At 44.1% G+C, this 26,384-nt stretch overlaps 4 protein-coding genes and 1 long non-coding RNA gene across 8 annotated transcripts; 1 reads left to right on the top strand and 4 right to left on the bottom strand.

The window, feature by feature from the left end:
- Window positions 1-268: 268 nt before the first annotated feature.
- LOC133416441 (uncharacterized) lies at window positions 269-5,394 on the bottom strand. Its single transcript, XM_061703329.1, has 2 exons — window positions 5,048-5,394; window positions 269-3,714 (listed from the first exon to the last, which is right to left on the bottom strand). Exons 1-2 carry the CDS (start codon window positions 5,313-5,315, stop codon window positions 3,338-3,340), a joined length of 645 nt encoding a protein of 214 aa, XP_061559313.1. The 5' UTR covers window positions 5,316-5,394; the 3' UTR covers window positions 269-3,337.
- A 112-nt stretch (window positions 5,395-5,506) lies between these two features.
- Window positions 5,507-12,433, bottom strand: fam53c (family with sequence similarity 53 member C). 4 transcript variants are annotated; one of them, XM_061702589.1, is made up of 5 exons: window positions 12,213-12,433; window positions 9,135-9,417; window positions 7,947-8,004; window positions 6,140-7,113; window positions 5,507-5,821 (listed from the first exon to the last, which is right to left on the bottom strand). In XM_061702589.1, exons 3-5 carry the CDS (start codon window positions 7,951-7,953, stop codon window positions 5,519-5,521), a joined length of 1,284 nt encoding a protein of 427 aa, XP_061558573.1. In that variant the 5' UTR covers window positions 7,954-8,004; window positions 9,135-9,417; window positions 12,213-12,433; the 3' UTR covers window positions 5,507-5,518. The 4 variants fall into 4 exon arrangements, with proteins under 4 accessions (XP_061558573.1, XP_061558574.1, XP_061558576.1 ...); XM_061702590.1 differs by lacking the exon at window positions 12,213-12,433 and adding an exon at window positions 9,483-12,086; XM_061702592.1 differs by lacking the exon at window positions 12,213-12,433 and adding an exon at window positions 11,638-12,086.
- Window positions 12,434-13,615: 1,182 nt separating this feature from the next.
- slbp2 (stem-loop binding protein 2) lies at window positions 13,616-19,091 on the bottom strand. Its single transcript, XM_061702997.1, has 9 exons — window positions 18,984-19,091; window positions 18,103-18,261; window positions 17,609-17,689; window positions 17,451-17,528; window positions 17,228-17,371; window positions 16,146-16,307; window positions 15,868-16,030; window positions 15,120-15,246; window positions 13,616-13,754 (listed from the first exon to the last, which is right to left on the bottom strand). The coding sequence occupies exons 1-9, from the start codon at window positions 19,034-19,036 to the stop codon at window positions 13,690-13,692; spliced, it is 1,032 nt and encodes a 343-aa protein (XP_061558981.1). The 5' UTR covers window positions 19,037-19,091; the 3' UTR covers window positions 13,616-13,689.
- A 1,746-nt stretch (window positions 19,092-20,837) lies between these two features.
- zmat2 (zinc finger, matrin-type 2) lies at window positions 20,838-23,414 on the top strand. Its single transcript, XM_061702641.1, has 6 exons — window positions 20,838-20,877; window positions 21,595-21,694; window positions 21,802-21,925; window positions 22,043-22,116; window positions 22,417-22,562; window positions 22,747-23,414. The coding sequence occupies exons 1-6, from the start codon at window positions 20,860-20,862 to the stop codon at window positions 22,888-22,890; spliced, it is 606 nt and encodes a 201-aa protein (XP_061558625.1). The 5' UTR covers window positions 20,838-20,859; the 3' UTR covers window positions 22,891-23,414.
- Window positions 23,415-25,203: 1,789 nt separating this feature from the next.
- On the bottom strand, window positions 25,204-26,147 carry LOC133415951 (uncharacterized). The gene is made up of 3 exons (XR_009770196.1): window positions 25,626-26,147; window positions 25,438-25,545; window positions 25,204-25,343 (listed from the first exon to the last, which is right to left on the bottom strand). It is a non-coding gene; the product is annotated as an uncharacterized LOC133415951 (long non-coding RNA).
- Between the last annotated feature and the right edge of the window lie 237 nt (window positions 26,148-26,384).

Genomic DNA, 26,384 nt, shown 5'->3' with positions numbered 1-26,384 from the left:
TTAATTTTGTTAGCCTGGAACAGATTAATTGCATTCACATTCATTTCAATAGTGAAAGATTGAGTGTTTTGAGTTACGAGCATCACAAATTAAACTCATGTGTCAAGTCACCACTGTATTCATAAAATATTACATATATTTTATCTACATATATTTTGTATAGAAATTTATTAAAACCATTCAAACATATTCCCCCCCCATTGAATCGTCATTTACCGATGACAATAAACACGACACCAATGTTCGTTGTAAAATAATTCTCAATAATTTATTCACAAACTGCTTTTCAAATTGCCATTTCTTTTTTTTTCTTTTAAACACATACAATAATAACAATAATGATAATAATAATAAAAGACGTGTTCTCGTCTCACTTGTTCATAACAGCTCATTGTCCATCGTGCTCAAGCGTCCCATTTTGATGTTGACGACCTCATATGCCCGATGAGAAATATGAATAAAACCAAACAAAACGTCTGAAATCAACTTAAGGACTAGAGGAAATTTGGACAGCTACGGAAACACGCTTCCTTTTCTTTTCCACCCCCCCCCCTCCATTTTCACATTTTGATTTACAGAATGTTTTGTTAAGGCTCACGTTGGGCATTGCAGAGCAACTGACTGAAAGGAGAGAAGTGGAAAGCTTCGCGTGCGCGCGTGGTGTGTGTGTGTGTTACTGAACATTCTGTGCACGTTTTAGTACTTTCCCAAAAACTGAAAATCTAGAATCAAAAGCCACACAGTAACAACAATAATGTATTACTAAATTAGCCTCTCTTATACAGTCATACAAAGTACTAGTAAGTCAGGAAGGGCATCCGGCTTAAAACTTTGCCAAACAAATATGAGCGTTCATCCAAAGAATTCCGTACCGGATCGGTCGTGGCCCGGGTTAACAACGTCCGCCACCGGCGCCTTCAACCTGCAGAGCGCCGGTGGAAATTCAGCTACTGTGGGTCGAAGAAGTGGAAAGTGGGTTCTTCGGCAGAAAGAGAAGAGGAAAGCACAGAGCCTAGAACTGAATGTTGGGACTATGACAGGAAAATCTCGGGAGTTGGTCGACATGATGATTAGGAGAAAGGTTGATATATCATGTGTCCAGGAGACCAGGTGGAAAGGCAGTAAGGCTAGAAGTTTAGGGGCAGGGTTGAAATTATTTTACCATGTTGTAGATGGGAAGAGAAACACCCGGTGTTATGCATAATGTGTGTGTAATTAGTGGCTATGCCCTACAGGTAGGATGTGACCTAGAGGTGAAAGAGAAATTCTGGAAGGAGCTAGACGAAGTAGTTCTGAGCATCCCAGACAGAGAGAGAGTCGTGATTGGTGCAGATTGTAATGGACATGTTGGTGAAGGAAATAGGGGTGATGAAGAAGTGATGGGTAAGTACGACATCCAGGAAAGGAACTTGGAGGAACAGATGGTGGTAGACTTTGCAAATAGGATGTAAATGGCTGTAGTGAACACTTTTTTTGCAGAAGAGGCAGGAACATAGGGTGACCTACAAGAGCGGAGGTAGAAGCACGCAGGTGGATTACATCTTGTGCAGACGATGTAATCTGAAGGAGATTACCGACTGTAAAGTAGTGGTAGGAGAGAGTGTGGCTAGACAGCATAGGATGGTGGTGTGTAAAATGACTCTGGTGGTGGGGAGGAAGATTAGGAAGACAAAGGCAGAGCAGAGAACCATGTGGTGGAAGCTGAGACAGGACGAGTGTTGTGCAGCTTTTCGGGAAGAGGTGAGACAGGCTCTCGGTGGACAGGAGGAGCTTCCAGAAGACAGGACCACTGCAGCCAAGGTGATCAGAGAGGCAGGCAGGAGAGTACTTGGTGTATGGCAGGAAAGGAGAGAAGGAGACTTGGTGGTGGAACCTCACAGTACAGGAAATCATACAAGGAAAAGGGTTAGCTAAGAAGAAGTGGGACACTGAGAGGACCGAGGAGAGGTGAAAGGAATACATTGAGATCCGACATAGGGCAAAGGTAGAGGTGGCAAAGGCCAAACAAGAGGCATATGATGACATGTATGCCAGGTTGGACACTAAAGAAGGAGAAAATGATCTATACAGGCTGACTAGACATAGGGATAGAGATGGGAAGGATGTGCAGCAGGTTAGGGTGATTAAGGATAGAGATGGAAATATGTTGACTGGTGCCAGTAGTGTGCTAGATAGATGGAAAGAATACTTCGAGGAGTTGATGAATGAGGAAAATGAGAGAGAAAGGAGAGTCGAAGAGGAACCAGGGACCAGGAAGTGGCCATGATTAGTAAGGGGGAAGTTAGAAAGGCATTAAAGAGGATGAAAAATGGAAAGGCAGTTGGTCTTGATGACATTCCTGTGGAGGTATGGAAGCATCTAGGAGAGGTGGCTGTGGAGTTTTTGACCAGCTTGTTCAGTAGAATTCTAGCGTGTGAGAAGATGCCTGAGGAATGGAGGAAAAGTGTGCTGGTGCCCATTTTTAAGAACAAGCGTGATGTGCAGAGCTGTGGGAACTATAGAGGAATAAAGTTGATGAGCCACACAATGAAGTTATGGGAAAGAGTAGTGGAGGCTAGACTCAGGACAGAAGTGAGTATTTGCGAGCAACAGTATGGTTTCATGCCTAGAAAGAGTACCACAGATGCATTATTTGCCTTGAGGATGTTGATGGAAAACTACAGAAGGTCAGAAGGAGATACATTGTGTCTATGTAGATCTAGAGAAAGCCTATGACAGAGTACACCTAGAGGAACTGTGGTACTGCATGTGGAAGTCTGGAGTGGCAGAGAAGTATGTTAGAATAATACAGGACATGTACGAGGACAGCAGAACAGCGGTGAGGTGTGCTGTAGGTGTGACAGAGGAATTTAAGGTGGAGGTGGGACTGCATCAGGGATCAGCTCTGAGCCCCTTCCTGTTTGCAGTGGTGATGGATAGGCTGACAGATGATCTTAGACTGCAATCCCCGTGGACCATGATGTTTGCAGATGACATTGTGATCTGCAGTGAAAGCAGGGAGCAGGTGGAGGAACAGTTAGAAAGACGGAGGCATGCACTGGAAAGCAGAGGAATGAAGATTAGCCGAAGTAAGACAGAATATATGTGCATGAATGAGAAGGGTGGTGGGGGAAGAGTGAGGCTACAGGGAGAAGAGATAGCGAGGGTGGAGGACTTTTAATACTTGGGGTCAACCGTCCAGAGCAATGGTGAGTGTGGTCAGGAAGTGAAGAAATGGGTCCAAGCAGGTTGGAATGGGTGGAGGAAGGTGTCAGGTGTGTTATGTAACAGAAGAGCCTCTAATAGGCTGAAGGGCAAAGTTTATAGAACAGTGGTGAGGCCAGCCATGATGTACGGATTAGAGACAGTGGCACTGAAGAGACAACAGGACGCAGAGCTGGAGGTGGCGGAATTGCAGATGTTGAGGTTCGCTCTCGGGGTGACCAGGTTGGATCAAATTAGAAATGAGCTCATCAGAGCGACAACCGAGGTTCGATCTTTTGGAGACAAAGTTAGAGAGAACAGACTTCGATGGTTTGGACACGTCCAGAGGAGAAATCGTGAGTAAATTGGTAGAAGGATGATGAGGATGGAGCTGCCAGGCAAGAGAGCTCGAGGAAGACCAAAGAGAAGGTTGATGGATGTCGTGAGGGAAGACATGATGGCAGTTGGTGTTCGCGAGGAGGATGCAGGAGATAGGCTTACATGGAAAAGGATGACGCGCTGTGGCGACCCCTAAAGGGACAAGCCCAAAGGAAAAGAAGAAGATACAGTCATACCAAGATATTCCCAACAATTTATCTTTATGATTGTCCTTACACACGCGCACACGCACACACACACACACACACACACACACACACACACACACACACACACACACACACACACACACACACAGTGAAGGTGACAGGAAAGTGCGAACACTCAGGTACACGACAGCATCAGTGGCTACTGGGAAGGGACAGGACGACGCCGACACAGCTCCGTGGTGCACCCGAACACATCGCCACACCCATATGGGTCAACTGCTGCTGCTGATTATTATTATTATTATTTTTTGAATATGTGGTTATCAGTGCAAACATGTTCTGAACTTCCTTGAATGAACTACTTGGAGGCTCAGTTAAGATAAACTAGAGCAAATGTGCTGCAATCTCGACTGCATTTAGACACAGTTTAGGCATAATATCGCATTTCAGAAGCTGCATCGTCGACAACTGATAACTTTAAGACTTCCGATCTATGTAAAGTGCAATGCCAGATGTAATTTCTGTATGTTTACCTTCATCAAATACTGTACATATTGCGCTCAACAGATTTAGTGGACCAGTGATTCCAAAGTGTGGTGAGTGGGCTCCCTCTAGTGGTAGTCCCTGTCGTGAGTACAGTTCAATTATATTTAACTTTTACATTCCATACGTTTGCATTACAACTTTAATAACCGTTTTTTAAAAATTCATTTCAGGGCAGTTTTTAACTTTTATGTGGAATACATTTGAACCGAATCACTAAGTAGTTTTTTTAAAAATATATATATTTTCAGTATTTCAACTGTCCATACGATTACAGTGCCTTACAATAAGTGTACTTTTAAGGAGTAAAACCTCTGTCTCGTTTTTGATTAATATTTAGGCCGACCATGCAAGTCAAGTTAAGCGTCGCAATACCCGGAGATCTAAGTATTTCCTAGGTGGTACTTGGCGTAATTTTTTTTTTTTTAAAGAATTACACCACCTGTCATAAAGAGACCATCTTGCGTGGTGAAGCGCTTTAATGAAGACTTGATTTGTTCTAGATCAGATTATTAAAGTGTGGTGCACGGGCTCACTCGAGTGGTATGTAAAAAAGAATCACTGTCCAAGTACAGTTCCGTTGTATATAACTTTTTAGTACAGTTTTCCTACACTTGGGCACAGTGTTAAGGTTCAAACTGTGAAAAATGTCAAAGTGACTTGCAGTAATATTAGTTCTCTGAGGTGACACCAAGTAAGCGCTGCATGAGATTTCCTACTGCCAAGCAGACTTGAATGCAGCATTTAAGCAAGTTTCTTCTAATTTGTCTGACCTGAGCCTTGAGGAACAACGGACGGCCGCTCTGTCGGTATGTAGCAAGCGTGACAGCGGCCTGGCGGTGTTTCAGGTGGACGCCGCAGCGTGTCAAGCGAGCGGCCTGTCGGGAGACTCGGCAGCTGCGGAAGACGTGGGGACGCGGATGACACCGGACGGTCAAAATCTGGCGACAGACCGCCGGCGACCGGCTCGTCCTCACTTTGAAGGTTTTCCGACAGCAGGGGATGAGTCTTTCCAGCAAGTAGTCGCATCATCACCATCATCGTCAATCCGCTGTGACTTACTCCGGCTCGTCCAATGGGAGGTGTTCCTGAAAGCCTTGCTGAGTGGCTGCACGGTGGGGGTTTCGGGGGAGGGGGGGGGGGGGGGGGGGGGGATTGTTCTAATTTTAATAACAAAGCAATCTGATCTAAAAATAAAATGAAATAAAAAAAAAAACAAGGTCGGCCTTCCATTTACAAACACATCAGTTTTCTTCGATTAAATTCAAGTCCAGTTCTGTACAATCCCTCTCGAAGACGGCCTGCTGCTGCGCCGCCTCGCGCTCGTCCGCGTCCTCGTCCTCGTCTTCCTCGCCGTCGTCGTCGTCGTCCTCGCGGCACTCCTCGTCGCTTTCGCTCAGCGGGCCGATGCTGGACCTGCCCAGACACTCGGCGGGCGAGCAGGAGCCCCGGAAGTCGGACATGAAGGACTCCATGCCGATGAAGAGGTCGCCGCCGCAGGCCAGCCTGCCGCCGCGCTCAAAATACTGCGGGTCGATGCTGCGGGTCTGCGGGGCGGGACAGAGAACAAGCAACTTTTTCACACAGACATCCGGCAAAATTGCTGCGTCACAGCTGTAACAAAAGATATGATAAGAAGCCGTGCTTTCAACACAACGGGACGGGAAATGTGTCGGGTGTTGCCGGCATTTCCTTTTAAACAAAGCTGTATTTCACAGGAAGGATTTTTTAGTATGGACCAGCCAAGCCAATATCAACTCGCCGATATTTTGGCGAGGTCGCCTTGCCTCACCTGTACAACTTATCATAAGTAAAGAGCTGGTGTCCGTGCGAAAGGGGCAAGTGATCATGAGCGGCACACGAACCTGAGTCATCTTGGTGAAGTCGAGGACGGGGCGGGCGCAGGGGCGGTCGGGGTCGCGCCGCCTCTTCAGCCCAGGCTTGAGCAGCAGCAGGTCACAGGGCTGCGAGTGGCACCGCGGTAGCTGCGGAGGCAGGCTGCGGCGCAGGGACGACGGCGTGCTGCACGCAGAGGAGGGCGAGGCGGGCACCGGGGCCCCCGCCGCCGCACCGCCGGCCGCACAGCAGCCTGGCGGAGGCGCCGCCGCTTGGCTGGGAACGGGCGGCGGGGGCAGGAAGGCGGCGGCCGCCGAGTCTCTGATGAGCACGGGAGAGAGGGAGAAACGCCGCTGGGGAGGCGGCGGCGGGTGGAGCGGCGAGGGTGACGAGGAGCAAGAGGACGGCGAGGGGAAGAAACAGCAACAGGCGCCGCCCCCCGCCGCCGCCTCGCTGGGGTCCCAGGGGAAGTTCCAGGGCAGCGGCGAGTCGGGGGAAAGCGCCAGGCTGAAGAAGGTGGGGCTGGACGAAGAGTGCAGAGACGAGTTCAGGGAGGAGCTCGGTGCGCGCAGCGGGCAGGTGCCGCCTGCCGCCGCCGCGCCTGCAGCCCCGGCGGCGCCCACTCCTCCGTGGCACTGCTGGCGACTGACGGGAGTCCAAACCCTCGAGGCGCTGGGCCGCCAAGTGTAGCGGCAGCGCGACAGGTCTTCCGGGACCGACAGAGAGCGACAGTGGCGTTTGGGCGGCGGGGGAGGAGGGGGAGGCGGGGCCGGGCCGGGAGGGGCCGCCGCCCCGGGGAGGGAGAGCTCGGACGCCGAGGTGCTGGGTGCCAGAGGCCGGTGCTGCTGCGGCTGAGAGTGGGGGCCGTCCAGGGGGTCGCCCCCGTCCTGAAGGTGGGCATCGGGCGGCACGAGGGGAACGGGGCCGGGAGGGAAACTAGAGCTCAGCAACCCCCCCTGCAGGCTGGACTTAGAGGGAGGGCAGAGCTGCCAGTAGCTGCTCTCTGAGGACACACACGTGCACACACAGCATTTACATACAGCTCATATTACTTCTTACCATGGAGTATTTATATTACAAAGAAACATTAGAAGATGAAGAAGATTACAAGAAAAAAAATTTGCACTCTTATAAGATTACTTTCAAGAATCGACACCCAACTAGTCTCTTTTCACTTGAAAAATTTTCTTGAATTATTTTTTTTTTTAAATAGGGCTTTCTCTTAAAAAATATGATTTTTTTTTCTTCAAAAGTATGGCTTTTTTCTTGAAAAATTAGACCTTTTCATGAACAACATCACATTTATGAAAAATAGGACAAATTCTTCCTAAACATTATGACTTTGTTCTTTAAAAATGCAATGTTATTCTCTTGAGAACTTTTTTCATTAAAAAAAACTATGACTGCGATCTGAACACAATTACTTTATTCTTTTAAGATTACAACATTTCTCCCCCAAAATACAAAATGTATTCCCTTGTTATTTTTTTTCCCAGAAAATAAACAAAATATTTCTAGACAAAAACCTAATATTAAATCACAACTTTTTCCTCAGACAAAAAAACCCTCAAAAGAATGCAACAATTCTCTTAAGAGTATGACTACATTCTCATAACATTACAAAAAAAGATAAAAATACTGCTTTGTTCGCTTCATTTTATGACTTTAAAAAAATAAAATAAATAAATAAAATACAATTGAATTCATTTCAGATTACGATATTATTCTCTTTGTATAATTTCAATTTCCTCTTTTTAGCCAGGCCTGAATACCACTTTGTAACACTGACATCATTATTTAGGGAATTTGAGAGCTTTGTTCATTGAGCAGACTCACCAGGCATCAAGCCATCTGGGGACCAGCACGCTGCGAGGGTTTTCGGGTCCAGCAGGGACTAAGAGACGCACACACACAAAAAAAAATTAAAAAATTTAAAAAAAAGGAAATGAATGAGTAATATAACATGCTCTGTTTTGTAAATGCTTTTTCATCACCATAACACCCCACATTGAGCTCCTCTTAGGACATCACCTTTGTACTGGAGCGCAACAACTGGAAATGTCGCTCGAGAACTATGTTGAAAGTCTAAGAGTCCTATTTAAATCCATTTATGTTTTTCAAATGTTACGGCGATCAAAGGTCACTCCTTGTGGGCTTTCATTTTTGTTGACTGCCATGAAGACTGATGACGGGGGGGAAGACGACGATGTTTTGATTTTGTTCTCCTTTTGAAACACGCAGCTTTGTTTTTAAATATGTGACAATTATTCAGTTAAGCGTCTTAGATTTATTATAGAACTCTGGGAGTCTGTTTATCATGTAAGTAAAAATGAATAAAATATATAGCTACCATATATAATTACCAAGCGCTCTTTTTCTATGCAGTGGCTATTCGGCATAATTCACACTTCGTTCTTCACAAGAACGATCTAGTTCTATCACTACAGAATGCAGTTAGCCATCAAACTTTGCTTATAACTCAAAAAATAAATCTCCCTGATGTGTTATGTGTTATTCGGGCTACAGTTTTTCTGCCATCATTTTTTGGGTGAGTTTACTGGGCTTTTAGGGGGGGGGGAATATTCAAAGCTACCTGGGCCTTGTGTGGAAAAAAATCATGGCTCCCCTCAAAGGAAGGAGGAGGAGGAAGGAATAATGCGGATATCATTGAGGGCCAGCTTTATGGCCCAATGAGAACCAACTTGAAATCAGATGCCATCCCATTGCTACTATAGTTCAAGTTACATCGGCCAACACTGCTGAAGGCCCTGGACAGATTGACATGGCAGCAGATAAAGGGTGAAATCTGATTGGACAAAAAAAAAAAAAAAAAAAACATCCACTTACAGAACTGGAAGTAGTGTAGCCAACATAAATAATACAAGATGAAGAGAGTAGACCGTTGGGAATAAATCATTACAACTTAGTGGAACAAATATTATAATTTCGATAGCATTTAGGCCAGTAGAGAAGGGTTTAGGTGTGTCGTGGCGTTTGGATGACACCGCCCCCACGTCCACTTACCAGGTCCGAGTCCCCCGGCTGAGCAGGGTCGCCTTCCAGACTTTCTCACGTTCTCCACCAGCAAGGCGACCACGTCATGGTGGCGGAGGAGGAGGAGGGGAGGAGGGAGAGAAAGAGGAGGGAGGCGTGGGACACGCCCGCTTGTGTGTATCTTGTCTCAGAAAAGGGCAGGGGCTAAGAGCTGCAGACTCCTCCTCCTTGCACCTGCGGGCCAGGTTGCCCCGCCCACCCTCACGAGGACAACATGGCCGGGTCTCGTCCGTCGGCGGCCTCAGGAACCTGCCTGCGAGGAGGAAATCGTCACGTTTATACAAACCTTCACAGCACACCAGTCGAACGATTTCTTACTTGTGACATTTTTTTCCACTCCTGCAGCTGCCTTCTATTCATGTTTGACATTTCTGTTCATTAGTAGGACGACTTAGGTGCACCAGTAGAACAACTAAGGCACACTAGTAGAATGACTAAGGTGCGCTTGTAGAACGACTACTATGTGTCTTAGTATTGATGTTTTTTTCTACTACTGCCTTCCACTTCTGCATATTTCTGCATATAAGTAGAACGACTATGTCTTATTTGTGATTTTTTTTCCCCCACTACTGTCTTCCACTCTTGTATGACATTTCTGCGCACTAGTAGAACGACTACATTACTAGCGAGAGCACTAGTTGCAACTGCATGCTAAATACTACATCATAAAATTACTACATCAAAAGTACTACATCATAAAATTCTACGAGTTAACATCTAGCACTCTGGTGTCAAACCCAAGGCCGGCGGGCCACATTCGGCTCGCCACATTATTTTATGTGGCCCGCGAAACCAAATCATGTGTCAACTTCCATGATTCTTGTTAAAATGTGTACCAAAATTTCAAATCCTCATATTCATATTCATCCCTTATGGGATGAATAAAGTATCTCCCTACCTCTTTTTACAGTAACTTGAACAATAGCTGAACAAACAATTATCTTTGACTTCTGATTTCAAAACTAGTTATCCAATTTATTTGTTGTGTGTAATACTATGATGAGACAATGAAAAATTTACTGTTTACGGTTTCACAGTCATAACGGTCCTCTGAGGGAAACCATAACAACAAATGTGGCCCGTGACAAAAATGAGTCTGAAACCCCTGATCTCGCACTTCACTAGTAGGAGTAGGGAATGCGTGAATGATTCCAGGCATGAATAGAAGCCTACATACTACAGCGCGCTGTAGCAGCATGGCTCAGTGCCTACGTGGTGAGGGCAACGTTCCCATCCAAGGCAATGCATGGACATTGGAAATAAATATGAGCTTGCTCATTTCTCAACCGATTTTCATGAGGTTCAAGTTTTTTGTCAACGTCAAAGCATGTTCTGTTAATAGAGAACATTTGGAAAAAAGGGCGCCAAAAAGATTCTTACCGATGAAAGGTTATTCACAGTGCCCTTGTTGGGATTGTACGGCGTTGTGTGAAAGCGCATGCAGCACAATGCGGAGGCACGCTGACACTTTGCCTCTACTAGCTTAGCGTCGCTGTAGGCACGCGGCTCTAAAGGGCGAGTTGAATCTACCGTTTGTTCATATCTAAGATAGCAATAGACCGACAAGTAGGAAAAGCATCCGTGCTACTTCAACCACTTCCAAATATAGGCAAGCTTGCACCAAGCGTATCTCAGCCAACAATCGTTTCGAGGACTGTAGACACAAAAACTAAGGATCAGACTTTGTTGTGAAAATGATATTAAGGTGGCGCTTGCCAAGGTGAAAGGCAATAGCAAATTTCACATTGATTGACAGTAAATTTTCATTGAATTGAAATATTTGTGTGAAATTCATGTTTTGTTGGTTGAAGGCTGATTTTGTGCACAAATAAGATCTATACCCGTTTTGAATTTGACATAAAGCAGATTTTATTTTTTGCAATTACGAAGGGTTCTGTGAATGCATGTATGAAACTTGCGCGGTACAGTACCTCCAACAAGGTTAAGAACCACTCGGCCGGCCCATCGCAGGCATATAGACAAACAATTTACAGTATGCTCACATTCACACCTATGGATAAATTAGTCTCCAAGAATGTTTTTGGAATGTGAGAAGAAGCCATTGGAAAACGCACACAAGCACCGGGAGAACATCCAAATGAGATTCGAACCCCAAACCTCAGGACTGTGAGGCAGATGCGCTAACCACTAATCATCCGCGCTGCCTTATTTGGTCACACAAGAACATAAAATCAGTGTAGGATGTTGACGCCTACCCAAATATTGTCAAACACAGTGTGTGTTTTTTTGCTGGGGTGTAATTGAGGCCGCCCCATTGAGGCCGCCACAGCTAGCTCGATGCTAACGCTTCCCATTGTTTTCAATGGAGGAGGCTACCGCTTGCCAGTTGTTGTTCAAGAGGAGCGTCAACGCGACGCTGTCATTTTGGGCTTTTTCATACAAGCTTGACGGGAGATGACGGTTCCTAATTGAGATCATTTCATTGGTTTCATTTGACGTTTGTACTACTCACAAATACACAGCCGAGCAGTCCACTAGCTATAAATAACATGTCATCTCGTTATAACTTTCAAGGTCGACGCTGGGTTATATTCGCCCGCGAAGCTCTTGGAAAAACAAGCCGACGAGCTTCGACTTGTTCCCGGCCTGACTGCCACAACACGCCCCGGCCGGCCGGCCGGCCGCTGCACTGCGGGGCTAGCAATGCAGCTGAACCCGCCGCTAACCAGTGCGAGCCCCGCACCGAGCTAGCAAGTGCTTAGCCAAAATTGTAAATATCCGACGGGGCTGTTCCCGTTCACCCGTCAGAGAGTTCTGCGTTTTTATGTGTCAAGAAACGCCAAATATTCCCAATTAGCGTCGCGCCCTTAGTGTTATTTCTCGTATATTGGGTTCAAAATGAACGCTGGAGGGAGGAGAACAACACGGTGGGATGCTGCGGGATGGATGTGTCCGGGCTTGTTAGCTCCCCCTCCCCTCCATCGCCACCGCCTCCACCCTCCTCTCACCCCCAGACGGAACCGCAAAACAAGCGGGCACGTTGCACACTCGCGGACGCATAGACGGATGGATGGCTGGCAGGCTTACCTCGTCGGACGGCCCCCCTTTCCCGGTGCCTCGGTCAGCCCCCGGTTACTCGGCGTACTGACCCAGTGTGATTCAGGAGTCAGCCACCACCGCCGCCGAGCTCAGCATCCAAAAGGCAGCCACCGCAATCAATTACCGTCGGTGCACGCGTGGCACAGGCGTGCGGTACGATCGATAACCGGTGTCGTCCGATTATTTAAAACATAATGATACGGATTTGTACGTGCACACGAGCGGCGAGGCATTCATAAATAACATTTACGGTGGCAGCGAGGAGGGAGGGCAGGGGAGGAGGGGAGGGACTACACCCCCCCTTCCTCAGTACCAGCACCTGCCATTTACATTTTTTTGAGCCAATTTTAGATTTAAAAACCAACATTGAAAAGTCATGTGAACCACTCAAGAAAATGTCTTTCAGAATCATCTTTATTGGGCAAGTATGTCAAAACAAGGAATTTGGTCCCTGGTGCTTAAGCCCCTCGGGTACTGGAGCACAAAACATACTGACGTAGCTTCTTTTATATATATATATATATATATATATATATATATATAAATAAAAGAATAAAAATAAAATGGCAGTGCCTTAAGATAAGAGTTTAATCCCGTGACCACGGTGGTCAAAACACATCGCAAACGATCTTTTCCCATTGAAAATAATGACAATGCCATTCATCTGTTCCAGCCCCACGTCCCCCCCAAGGGTGTATTTTAATGAGGAAAAATTGCACTCCTTAATATTGTACTTTATAAAAACAGTTATGACAGCATTAGAGTTGTCACACTGCATCAATCGAATGGCCATTGTGCTGCTCCTCCTTGTGTGCCCACAGCATAAAACGGATGGCTATACAGTATAAATAAATAAATACAAGCTTTAACACTTTATTTACATCTTTATTAATTTCAGCTACGCTTTCAATATTCAAAGCAGCACACATTATGTAACAAATAAAAAAAGGAAAAGATGGTGGAAGCAGCCTTATCAGAACAGAGGTGAACATGGACAAAAACGAAACAAAACAGCCTCTACAGAGACCAGAAAGTGACAGAGAAAAGAAAAAAAACAACAAAAAAAACACATGGTGACTTTAAGTACGAACGTTTTGTGGACATTGAGAACACGGCGCAGGTGACAAAGTGCGGTTAACACAAGAGTGCAAATGATAGAAACATGCTCGGGTCAAAGTGCCAAGTCGACCTCTGTCTGTTAAACACTGGGATACCTTTAAGAGCAGCTGGGAAACCTCATCAATTCCCTCCTGGGTACAACAACAGCAAAGAAGCTCAAGGACCCCAAAAAAAAAAAAAAATATATCACATCGTCCCCTCGCTCATTTCAAATCCTCAGTGTTCTTAAAAAGCCAAATATACCGGAAACACACACAAAGATTTAAGTGCAGACGACGTAATCCAGCATCTTGATGATGACATTGCTCAGTGATGACTGAACCAGGCTAGTTGCAGCGAGGGTCGATCAGTAGGGATTCCATAAGTACTGGTCCGAAACCATTGGGACCTGTTGGTCATCGGCACCGAAATCTACAAGGAAACGAGACGCAAAGAGGTAGCTGTTTGAACAAAGGTCTCAGATGGAGCCTTCAGTTTACACACCAACATGGATGAGAACGGAGTTTACAAAATCAGTCAGTGTTGCAAATATGGCAATTTTGTCGCTGCGTTAATTTACTAATCCGACTTGCAACCAAATTGTTGAACATTAAGATGTAAATTTATTCAGGACCGTGTTTCCATGCATGTTTTGACAAAAGGGACATTTCCCCCAATAGGATGCACGAAAGACCTACCACACACTGAGCAAAGTGAACAATTGCAAACAAAATGCATTTGGTGAATCACATCTGCCGATTGACCAGCACACACAGATGCAATGCAAAAACTGCAGGCCCTGATTGTATTGGAAATAAAATGAAAATTAAAATCTAAATGATTGAAAATATTGTGGCTCCACATGCAGTATACTATTGAATGTTTTTAAATCCAGGTTAAAAACCTCACGCTTATGATTGAGCCATTTGAAATCAACTAATCTGATTTGCACCACTCTTTTATCAAGCAAATGTTTAAAATGTTTTGACAGCTTTGGACAAACAAATGCATATCCTGTATTTATGCAAATATAAGTAAACGCGAATAATGCCTAAACACCAGCTATTGTCCTATTTGGTGACCTCTTGTGTTAAATAAAAAGGCATGGCAGACGTTTTAAGTTTCTACGGGTGCTTTGCCAAAATCCCCTTCACTCGAGGAATCGTTTCGACCTGCTTTGACGAATGCGGAAGTAGTTGCACATATAACGGATTGTCAAGGAAGAAGTGGATTCCCTGGCCACTTTAGCTATATATTATAATACAAAGAGGAATTGCGAAAAATAAATAAATTTGAGGTTGTTGGCAACAATCTCCTCATTTATTGACCGAGTTTGTGTATTTCAACGACAGACTCTCCACGCTTCACTTTTCAGGCACAGATTCATTATAAATTAGTAGTAAAGAACTGTAAAACCCAATATATATAGCACATTAGCCTAATTACCTAAAGTTTTTATTTTTTAAGCAAGCACATAGGCATTTAGATTTTGTGACAGAAAGTTAAAAAAAGGCTCGGGCGATTATACTATTAAGCCAGCGCTACACATACACACTGATTGGAGGTAGCCAGATCTCTCTTTATTCCCGGAAACAGTTTTTGTTGTGAAAGCGCTTGTGCATTTCAGAAACAGACTCCATAGTTCACTTTTTAGCCACAGGTACACACGAAATTATACGCATGGTAAACTATTGCTGTAAAACAGTGTATTGGGAATGGGGGAACTTGTTTTGCTTCCCCCATCACGATAAAAGTGCATACTACTGATAAGAGTAAGAAGTGTTTTCGTGCCCTCACCCCCTGTATGCTCGTCCTCCAGCTGGAGGTGGAGCCAGTCGGCCATGTTGTTGTTGGTCAGCTGAATCCTGAATGAGCAGCTGAGGCCAGGAGGGGCCCGAGGTGGTCGGCGGCTCCTCTCGGGCTCCTAGTGGGGAAATTGTAAGAACCAGGTTAAATAGACTGCTCACAAAATGTTAGGGATGCAATTTCCAGATGAACTTAAATTGCACTACAACTTTTAGGTGATCTTAATTGGACCTTCTCGAAACATTTGAGTGCCCATGCCCAACTGTTCAAAGTTTCAGTACTTTTTTTTTAATTCTCCAACAAAGAGGTCCTTAATATCCAGTTCTATGCCTTTCTGTCACTCTTCCAGTCTCTCTGTAGCAACCAGCTGATGACAGTCTGTGCTCAGTGGCCAATTTCCTCAGAACATCCGGCTTGCAATGGCGAGGCACTGTTGCTCAATCGTTAGGCTTTGCCTTGTTCTCATGTCAAACTGGACAGAGTGATGGACTGTTTAATTCTAGTTCTAGTTGAACAAGGGAATGTATTGGTCCATTTGTGGATCAAACACCTGTTTTGAATTTTGCCATTCAGGTCCTTGTCAGAGAACAGCCAGTTGTGCAAAGATTACTTAAACATGTGCATTCAATAGTTCAGAAAAGGTCAAATTAAGTTCTCCTGTAAATCTTTGCGCAATTTATGTCCATGAAATTTCCCCTACTTTTTGCGAGTAGCGCAAGGAATAAGCGCATGACGTTACCGGTGACAGTGGAACGTTCCAGGCGTCAGGTAGCTCCGGCGACATGTCGGCCGACAGGGGGGACACAGAGGAGGCCTTCGGGGCCGCCAGGGTCTCCTTCTCTCTCTGCTTCGCTCCTCCATCGTCACACAAGTCAGAGGTCATCTTTGCCAGCTGGTTCTGCCTGCCAAAATGTCATTTCACAGACCGAGATAAAAAGCACTGACAAGCACAACGTATACCACTTCAATGATGACGTCAGTGTGGTGCTCAGAATCTAAAAGGTGAGAGCCACCTACAGTTGCTCCACGGGGTCGAGAGCGAGGTCGGGGGCGTCGCTCGGCGGGTCCCACTGGTGCAGCGCTCGTCGCCACAGACGGACTTGCATGTCCCAGGAGCGCCTGCTGTACTTCCTGTACTTGTTGGGGGTGGACGGGTGGAGCTTTGGGTCTCTCAAGTGTCTGAGGGGAGTTTTGACAGCGTGACAAAGACTTCATCTTTAGAGTTTCTTTTGTTGGCATTTGAGCCGCAGCATACGTGCTACATGAGGAAAAACAACCCAAAGCACCAAACAAGTTGCGTGAAATCTGGGCCCCGTCTTTTAAAAAAAGTACCCCCTCCCCTGCATATTTGCTGTTCAGCATCAGCAAACTTAAAAATTTTTTTTGGGGGGGGGGGGGGAAACCAATCTTCTGAAAACTCAGCTCTTTGCAGTTTTTGTGTGACAATCAGTGAAACCTACTAGCGTGTGGTGATCGCCAAGTTGGAGTCCGCCACCGGAAGTGCTGCAATTTGGAGTTTCAAAATAAGAGAGACAATCTGAAGTGCTGCACACAAGTAGTGAAATATGCCATGTAGCCAAGTTCTCGCTGTAATGCTCCATCCACATTGTTATACTGTAGTGTTTTTTATATTTTGTAAAATTGCAGCATGATAGCAGTGGTATTTAGGGTTGGATTGGTCACTTAATTCCCCACTGACAGCCCAGACCCAGAACAAACTCCACATTACGCTATAATCTTTAAGACAGCCGATAAATCGTGCCACTGCAGACTTCGATCGGAACGTTGGAAAAATGCTCAAATTTGGCCCGATTATCGGTATGCCTGTACCCCGCTTAATTAGGACTCCAATCGCAGTCGGACTTTCTCCAATATCCATCATGAATAAACCTCCATTAGTACACAATTATCCAAGCAGATCGGATTCAGAACTTTTGAAGTCATCCAATTTATCCACCACAATAAGTGATGGAAGCTGAGGACTATGTGAGAATTGGATTTGCCAATGCACCATTTAGAGCCATCAGAAAGCTTTTTGTTGTGGTCAAGCAGGTGGAATCATTGGCTGAGAACTCATCCTGGCACCACTGCTCACGTACTTTGGGACTTGTTGCAGGTAGTTCTGGTAGCCGCTCGTAGTCTTGCCGTACAGGATCTGCTTCTGTCTGCGCTTGAGAACCGCAGCGTTTGTCTCAGTGTTGTTCGGGTCTGGGATGCGAGGGAAGCAGCGAGCGAGCGAAGCCCTGCTGAGATAAAGTTGGCTTATTAGACAGTGGGTATAATAAGCAATTAAGGGCGCAGGAAGCCGCTGTGTTATCACACCTCTTGTCCAGATCTTCGGTTCCCACAGCGACGCTGCTGGTCGACACTTTAAGGATGCAACGCTCCAAGATGGATGTCCTGCACCCAAAAAAAATAACATTTAATATACTTTGAAAAGCTATACAGCAGCAGTCCTGAAGCTCAAAACCCAATTAAACCTGCGTGGTTTGTTGGTGGCAGATCTCTCCCCTCCTCGCGGGCCGATTGCTGTTGGTGACATCGGGATCGGAGAAACATTACTGCAACCAGGACAAGGAGGGTCAACTCTAAAAGGCTATACATGGTCAATAGCTAATTTAACCACACATTTATATGCACTTTCATTAGAGAAAGCACAAAATAGCTGAGTTTTTCAGAAAATTAGGTTCCATAGAAAATATTGAGTTGGCAAGTTCTTGAACAGCCGCCGATACTATACAAGCAATTGAAGTCACTTTTGCAGTACACCCGCAAGCCTAGTAAGGACAAGCGGTAGAGAAAATTGATGGATGTGCCCTTTAAGATAGGCTACAGTGCTATTTTTCTTCATTAAAACACACCAGAACATACAGATTAACTGCATTTCAATGGGGAAACTGGAGTTCATATACGGGTGAGTCGAGTTTGGAGCTTGGTCACGGACAAAGCAAAGGTACCAATGTACATGACCAACCTGACAAGGCTGTCAAAAACAGAGCTGCAGCCAGGTAGGAGCCAAGGCTCAGGTGTAGAGCATCCAGCAGCAGCAGCCAGAAGCGGCTCGGGGAGGCCATTCCACATGGCTGTCGACCAGCCCTTCGCACAAACGCATGACCGTGGGCTAAAACAGAAACTGAGAACAGAACTCGAGTCAGACTAGCTGCACAGATGTCAAAACTACAAAGAAATGGCAAACCCCCAAACTGGAAATGCACATTTAGTGTGTTAGGAATAAACTGCAATTTCCCAAAAAGTTGAGAGAAAAATATACATAAATGCAACTTTTGCTTTAATATCAAAACCGCTCATGCTTCATTTTGCAAAGACCAACCAGAGGCACACTTGCATCAACATTTTTTCCCCCATCAAAGTGGTCAACTTCAAATGTGACAACTTATCCATACATGTGCACTGTAACAGGTTTTGCTTTACATTGAGCGTCCAACAAGTTCCCTAGTCAGCCCTTGAATGTGATTAAAAGCTTTGTCGCCTGTCGCGTCAGAGGACTTCCCGGAGGATTTCACATTAAAAGACAGCGCACAGGAGCGGAAGCGCAAGTCGTCATATTAGTCTTGCTCACAAATGCCTTTCGAGCTCGCGCGCCGTCGTCACAACAGCCTAACCTGAAAAACTACTTATTATTTTTTTTAAAAAGAACATTATTAAGTACCCGTTAAAGTATTTTTAAGGGGATTTCACGTCTGAAATTGAGAGTCTCAACTGCCGTGTGTCAGTGGCGCACGGCGACTTAAGCGCTAGCTTTGCTGACATTTCCGGGTTATCCTAGCTGTGTTAGTGGAAGACATAAGCAAAGAGAGCGCTATATAATATAATTGATATAAGTGCGTTACCGACCTGGAGGAGAGGAGCGGGCTGTGGGCTGCAGTTTCCACTCCGCTGCGTGACATGTCGCCACTTTTGAATCTGGCGCCTTCGCTTTGGACGAACAGACGCCATGTTCCATTTTAGTGGCGTCTTTAATGAGACGCACCTTGCAAGGGGTGTGGCCTACTGTAGTTGTAAAAATGCACCTTTAAAAAAGATAAACTATAAATATCTTAAGCGACGTACTCTCACAACAATTTTTAACATCTTAAAGATTTTATTTTTAAATATGAGAGACCCAACACACGAAAATCATGTGTGCTGTTTGTAGTAGTACCAAGAGTGACCTGTGAGGGGCAGCATGGTGCCAATTGGAAACCAAACCAGACTGACGAAAAATACTAAGAAGAAGTAATACAATTAGAAGCAAGGCTAGCTGTTAGCCTATGCTCTGGAAAGAAGACAAACTAATGTTATGTTAGTGCATAAATAGTCAAAGAAACAAAAACAAATAAATAGTATTCTTTTTGAATCATTTTGAATAGGACCTTGATTTGTAAATTATGACTTACATTTTCTAATTTTACAATTATTTAATGGCAGCACAGTGGACGACTGGTTAGAGTGTCTGCCTCACAGTTCTGAGGACCGGGGTTCAATCCCCGGCCCCGCCTGTTTGGAGTTATTTGCATGTTCTCCCCGTGCCTGTGTGGGTTTTATCCGGGCACTCCGGTTTCCTCCCACGTCCCAAAAGCATGCATGATAGGTTAATGGACAACTCTAAATTGCCTGTAGGTGTGAATGTGAGTGCAAATGGTTGTTTGTTTATATGTGCCCTGCGATTGGCTGGCAACCAGTTCAGCGTGTACCCTGCCTCCTGCCCGATGATAGCTGGGGTAGGCTCCAGCACGCCCGCGACCCGAGTGAGGAGAAGCGGCTCAGAAAATGGATGGATGGACAATTATTTACTTATTTAAAAAAACAATTCTCCCACAATTTTCCAACTTCTATTTCATTCCCCTAATTATATGAGTTTATCCTATTTATAGTTTTTTTTCACATTCTGTAGCAATTAAATAATCAACGCAGGGCGAGGACACCCTGAATTACAACAATCCCAACAAATGGCGGAGTGGCGTAAGAATACATTGTCATGTAGCCCATTTGATTGTTTAGACTTCACACTCAGTTCACATCTTATTTAGTTTTTCATTTGATTTTTTTATAGTCATGACCTTAGAGTGTTTTTCATATAGTGTAAATATTTACTGTAAATATGGCTTTACTACTCCGTTAGCGTGGGTCAGTGATAGACAATGGTGCCTTCCGACTTAGGTACAAATTTGACCTACGTTGCCATTGTATATACTGAGTCGTAAACCCAGGACCCCTGTGCACAGTAATCCTAAGAAACATGCACCACGCAATTGGACATTTACACCTCACGTTGCCTCAGCAAAGCAAACAACATTAAGGACAGCTCTCACCCCAGAAGTTATAGCTGTTGCCCTCAAAGCCACTCACACTGACACTAGAGTCTAAACCCTGACCCCCAGGTGTCCTTTATTCACCTACTCTGCAATATTCAAAGGTCTTTAAAACAATACTGTGCAATATTCAATGTGTCTGTGTTAATAATAATCCATACTGTGAAATGCTACTATTTATACCACAATTCTATTCATTATCTTCTTGCATTGCTACTGATCTTATGTTGTAAATACCTCATATTCTGTATTTTTTCTACTCATTTTATTTTCTATAATTTACGTACGTTTGCACCGGAGGAGCTGCTTTCAATCTTGTTGACATGCTATCTTTTTCTACCGCTTCTCCAATGCACTAGATGGCGCTGTGCTCTCAAATGTAAACACTTGACCTCGCCATACCGGAAATTATCGCAAACATGGCGTCTGGCAGCGGGGTAAGTATTTTTTATACTGCTTTCTTTGTATTGTTAATAGGCTAACTAGTCATTTTTTAATAATGACACCATTTGCCTTTGTTTACGAGTTTTGGTGAGATGTTTCTCTCTCAATTTGAGTCTCGAAACGTGTTCTGCCGACAGCAAAATAGCGTTAGCCCCCACAGAAACAATAACACTCAATATCGAAATAAAAATGTTTTCCGCTAGTAGCTGCAGTTTGTCGCTATGTATACAATTTAGGACAGTCGCTAACTTTAGTTGCATCGTGTGTACTTGCTGAATCTGTTTGTGTGTGTGGAATGAATCGCTCTACAATACGGACAATCAACCATTTCAGTTTGTGCTCAGTGAGTCTCCACACCAACAATATTTATTATCACGAGAAGAGGATAGGGACTTTTGCTTCACGTGCCTGCAGCTTAAATTATGTAAAATAACTGCCAAATTTGGCATTCATTCATCTCGTGTGTTCAGGTTTCCCAAACGTAACACAAAATTGCTATGTGAAATTGTTTTCTCCTATGTAATGGTATAACGTCTGTATAATATGTATTTGTAAATGTAAATACCGAACAGTTACGCTCCGGTGGACAGTAGTGTTCAGTGAGCCAGAATACATGAAAATGTCAATCAATGGCGTTTTTATGGGGAGTTTGGTGGTGGGGGGGTCTTGTGCCTACCTTCTTATAACTGAGGCTCATGTTGTTCTTTCAGCCGAGTAAGAATGACTTCCGTCGGAAGTGGGACAAAGACGAGTATGAGAATCTTGCTCAGAAGCGTCTCGCCGAGGAGCGAGAAAAGGAAAGCAGAGATGGTGAGTTGTTTTTTTTCCCCAACTTATTTGCAGAGAATCCTGCCGCGTTCAGAGTCGGACACTGCTGTTGAATCATCAAAATTGTACAAACTCATCATGCGTCTTAGGGAAAATCGTGCCGCCGGTTAAGCGGGAGAATCTCCGGCATCGAGACTACAAAGTGGACCTGGAGTCCAAACTGGGGAAGACCATCGTTATCACCAAGACGACCCCCCAGGCAGAGATGGGCGGGTACGTCGAGTTAAATCACCTCATTGAAGAACGGATTTACACATTTATGATTTGGTCCTGGTAAAATACGTAATCCTGCTGTTTTCTTGATACCGTTGCAATCTCCTCTTCTTTCAGCTACTACTGCAACGTGTGTGACTGCGTGGTGAAAGACTCCATCAACTTCCTGGATCACATCAATGGCAAGAAACGTGAGTACCTTTCACACACAAGTCAGCTGAGGTACTATCAATTTGTACTTAAATAGAAGCCCCTTTGTTAAAAAAAATAAAATAAATATAAGTGGAATTTCTGATGCATTATGTATATATAAAAAAAAAAAAAGTCCTCACAATAATAAATACTCGAGTTGAGTACAGATATCTGAAAAATCCACTTAAGTACAGTAACGAAGGGTTACTTGGCACCTCCGTGAGCCAGCATACTGCAAAAATCTATTCAAGCTTATATTTGTAAACCATCTGCAAACATGCGTATATATGTGTGTGCAGATCAGAGAAACCTCGGCATGTCTATGAGGGTTGAACGGTCGTCCCTGGATCAAGTGAAGAAGCGCTTCGAGGTGAACAAGAAGAAAATGGAAGAGAAGCAGAAAGAGTACGACTTTGAGGAGCGCATGAAGGAGCTGCGAGAAGAGGTCAGGAGAGGATGAAGTCACCCGTAACGTGTGACAGCTAACAGCTACCCATCTCTGACCCAAAGTCAGCTGGGATAGGCTCCAGCTCACCCACAAATCTAACAAAGATATGCAGGCATAGAAAATGGATTATAGTTATATATTATTATAGTTAAGTATAACATAATTGTGTGTGTATGTTCAGGAGGAGAAGGCAAAAGCCTACAAGAAGGAGAAACAGAAAGAGAGGAAGCGTCGGGCCGAGGATGACGGCGACTTCGAGGATGACGACGAAATGGCGGCCGTCATGGGTTTTTCTGGGTTCGGGTCATCTAAAAAGAGTCATTGACGGCTCGAGTACATCACCGCTGTTGAGTCAGCACATCTGGTAATACCTGTCAAGGGAGGAGAGCCCTGCCTGAAGAAGGCAGGCGCGAGATGAAGGGCGGCAATAGAGTCCTGTTGCACAGATGGCAGTTAGTAGTCTCCATAATGTTCAGATTCCAAATATTTTATATTTCCTTGTTCTGCTGGTTTGATCCATCATAATGAATTTTCTTGTTATTTTGAAAATTTTTTAGCTCAAAGCTGAACACACTGTTCATTTGTAGGGGCAGCTCCTCAAGTTTAACAGAAATAGGCCAACATTCTATAAATTATTGGAATTTATTTTTGTCCTTCATAAGAAGTCATTCTCACCAAGTACCTTGTTCATACAGTATTTATCTTCATAATGCTGCAAACATGGATGTCAGTAAATACAAAATTCATTTGTCATCAAGAAAAACTTATTTGCTGTATATTGTCAGGTTTTCTTCTGCTTCAAGCAATTTTTTTAATTTTAATAAACAAGATATATTTTTTTTTTTTAAATTAGTTGTTGACTCAATGACATGACTTGTCAATACAGTACTTTTTGACTTTCCCTGGAAATTTCCATCAACCACCGTTTTAGTAGGGTGCTACTGCCAATTGCGACTTTAGTACAGAAAATGGACTCCAGACGATTAGAAATAACACTAAGAGCAAGGAAGCTAGGCTGCGTGTTTATTTTATGTAGTCAAGCTCAACTCATTTTGAATGTCTATACTGGTTGTGCCTTTCAGTGTAAACGAAGCAAAAAAGTTCAAGTCATCTTTTTTTTTTGACAATGACACCCATGACTCACAACACAATCGCAAGTTCAAACACCGGTGGGAAACAACATAGCCGCAAGCAATTCAATTCAGTATACTGTACTATTTAATTCTTGAGATTTTTTGGGTGGGGGGTATATTTCCTCTCACTTCAGGATGTCGTTGAGTCTGACTCGAGTAAAAGTAGACCAACATTTAAATACAAAAATGGTTAATTTAATAACACTTCTACTACTAATAAATACATTAAATTATTTGATCAGAATCATCTTTATTTGCTAAGTAAGTAAAAAAAACACAAGGAATTTGTCTCTGATAGTTGGAGCCACTCTAGTACGACAACAGACAGCCACTGACAAAATATACTTTTACGTCATAAAAACATAGCACGGACAGTCAGTGAGCAATGAGAGGTTACCATTTGTAACAAATTAATCTGAATAATATTGAAAAATATTTAATAATAGCCTAAGTTGGATTGATTCTTCTAGAATGAACGAAACAAGCAGACATGAAACTAAAAATGATATACATATCAGTCAAACTTAATGGACAAGTGTTGCTTTTTCCACTGCAGGAACTTTATCCCAGATCTAGGAACTTGGACTATTGTCTAAATATACGTGGCACTATGCACAAAAACCTTGGGATATTGTGCTTTCAGGTGAAATTTCAGGATGAATCCAAAATGCACTGTACCCTTTGTAGATGTACTAATTTGACCTCTAAACCTTTGAATGCACAGTGTCATCAGCAGGTTGCAACAAAGAGACTGGAAGAGCCACAGAAAGTCATGAAATTGGATGTCCTCGGAAAATTACTGCGGGATTTAGTTGGACTCAAAAGTTTATGTAAAGTCAAATTATGTTGACCTGTAACAATTTCAGTAAATTTTAGGTTCATCCTGAAATTTCACAGGAAAGCCCAATATTCCTAACTTTTTGTGAATTGTGTAGTTAAAGGGCAACCAAATATTTGCACATGCACTTTACACAAAAGGTATTGAGCCGTTTGGGATTTCCACACAATAGTAAATGTTGGGGAATGGAAGCAACTTGTAACTACAAAGTAGACGACACAGGCTATTAGTAGCTGCATCGGGAGAGAAACATACTAGCCAACAAAACAGGATATGTCAAACGGAGACAAAAAAAAGAAAACAAAAACTGATTTAGATCTAACAACAACACCGGTATTCCACCAGATGGCACCAAATTAATAAATCTATTGCATTGGCCTGAGTAGTGAATAGATGATATTTTTAGCTAACAATGGAGGATAGGTTCCAATAATAATATACAGTATGTTGACACAATGGTACAAAGAACTAAAAGTTGCCGAAACTTTAAGTGGAAATGAAGCTAAAATGTGCCATGTGATGGGTCTCGGCCGCTGACTCAGTGCCGTCAAAGTCACCACCGGCTGTTCCGCTTTGTGACTCGGGGGGAGGGAGATGCTGTCTTCATCTCCCCTCGTCCTCCCGTCTGCATAGTCACTTCCTCTGAGGTTAAGGAAGAGAGAGAGTGAGACTGACAAACACACCAAGTAAAGGCGACAGGAAGCACGAAGGAAGCCATCTTGGTTCCACTTTGACATGTCGGCCTAGGCGACGACGGGAAACCTTGAGATCAGTTTTCACTGACTTTTCAGTTAGGAAGTCCAACCACTGGATGAAAGTGAAGTTTAGATTGTTACAGAGGGCGCATCTGAAAAGAGCGACCACAGGAGCTCGATTCCGAGGCCCCTTCAAAACAACTTACGGTACTGTGAAGTCTTCTGCGGCGAGGCAGACCACGCAGGATGAGCGGCGGCCGAGTGCCATCCCGGTCAGAGGTCGTGGAGTGGAGCCCTCAGCAGCTCGCCGACCACTTGAGGAAGGTCAGACTCACTTTTTAAAACTGAAAAGCTAGAAAGTCAATTACGTGCAACCACGCTTGCCAAAACTCACATTCATTGTCGTCTTCACATATCTGTTGGATTACTGCAACGATCTTTACTTTGGAGTCAGCCAGTACAGTTACCTCGTTGCTTTGTTTACGACACATTTGAGTCTGGTTTGTTGAAATTGGATCGGTAGGGACTGCAACTGTGTCAGGCTGTCGGCATCAAAAGTACGTGTGCAGATTCGTTTTCGCCAATTAAAGTGTCTTTGAAAAGCTGTCGGCAGCCTACCACTCTCACACGTCACATTCCCGGCCGGGACTTCGCGCATGTAACGACGTAAGAATGGCGGCCCCCGGAGGTGGGTAAATGCAATGTTTGAAATGTATTTTTAAGAATAAATACCTCGTAGATTTAAAGTAAACATCATCAGATAAAGAAGATAAGCACATTTAAAATATAACAAAAGTTTTCACATCTTGGATTTAGCTCCCCTTTAAAAACCGCCTCAAACCCCATTTTTATTCCTTTGCTTTTAACACAACTGTAGACTCTGCCCTTTATTTATTAATTTACTTTCATTGTTTTAACTTTGTTATTGTTTGATCGTTTCTAAATGGAGCACCTTTTCATCTCTTTGACCCGATGACAAAAGTTAAGGAAAGTGTGATTTAAAGGTTGGGAGATTTGCCCCACGTGTGCGTGTTTGTATGTGTTCCAGATGAATCTGACCGACTGTGACAGAACTGTGTTGAAGAACTCCATCAATGGGAAGCGATTTGTGGTGAGTTTCTTCTGCAGACAAGGAGATGCACAACCCCTTGGC

The sequence above is a fragment of the Phycodurus eques genome, chromosome 17 (genome assembly GCF_024500275.1).
Source record: "Phycodurus eques isolate BA_2022a chromosome 17, UOR_Pequ_1.1, whole genome shotgun sequence".
NCBI classification, from domain to species: domain Eukaryota; kingdom Metazoa; phylum Chordata; class Actinopteri; order Syngnathiformes; family Syngnathidae; genus Phycodurus; species Phycodurus eques.
Note: the sequence above shows the minus strand (reverse complement) of the source record. Positions and strands in the feature narration are given on the sequence as shown.

Excerpts from the sequence above, each read along its gene's own strand:
- zmat2 (XM_061702641.1), top strand. Across the intron at positions 21,926-22,042 it reads CCCCAGGCAGAGATGGGCGG|CTACTACTGCAACGTGTGTG; the intron begins GTACGTCGAGTT and ends CTCTTCTTTCAG. Across the intron at positions 22,563-22,746 it reads TGAAGGAGCTGCGAGAAGAG|GAGGAGAAGGCAAAAGCCTA; the intron begins GTCAGGAGAGGA and ends GTGTATGTTCAG.
- fam53c (XM_061702589.1), bottom strand. Across the intron at positions 5,822-6,139 it reads ACTTCACCAAGATGACTCAG|ACCCGCAGCATCGACCCGCA; the intron begins GTTCGTGTGCCG and ends CCCGCCCCGCAG.
- slbp2 (XM_061702997.1), bottom strand. The coding sequence starts at position 19,036 with ATGTCACGCAGCGGAGTGGAAACTGCAGCCCACAGCCCGCTCCTCTCC. Across the intron at positions 17,529-17,608 it reads GCCACCAACAAACCACGCAG|GACATCCATCTTGGAGCGTT; the intron begins GTTTAATTGGGT and ends TTTTGGGTGCAG. Across the intron at positions 17,372-17,450 it reads ACCGAAGATCTGGACAAGAG|GGCTTCGCTCGCTCGCTGCT; the intron begins GTGTGATAACAC and ends TTATCTCAGCAG.
- LOC133416441 (XM_061703329.1), bottom strand. The coding sequence starts at position 5,315 with ATGATGGTGATGATGCGACTACTTGCTGGAAAGACTCATCCCCTGCTG. Across the intron at positions 3,715-5,047 it reads CGTTGTTCCTCAAGGCTCAG|GGGTCGCCACAGCGCGTCAT; the intron begins GTCAGACAAATT and ends TTGTCCCTTTAG.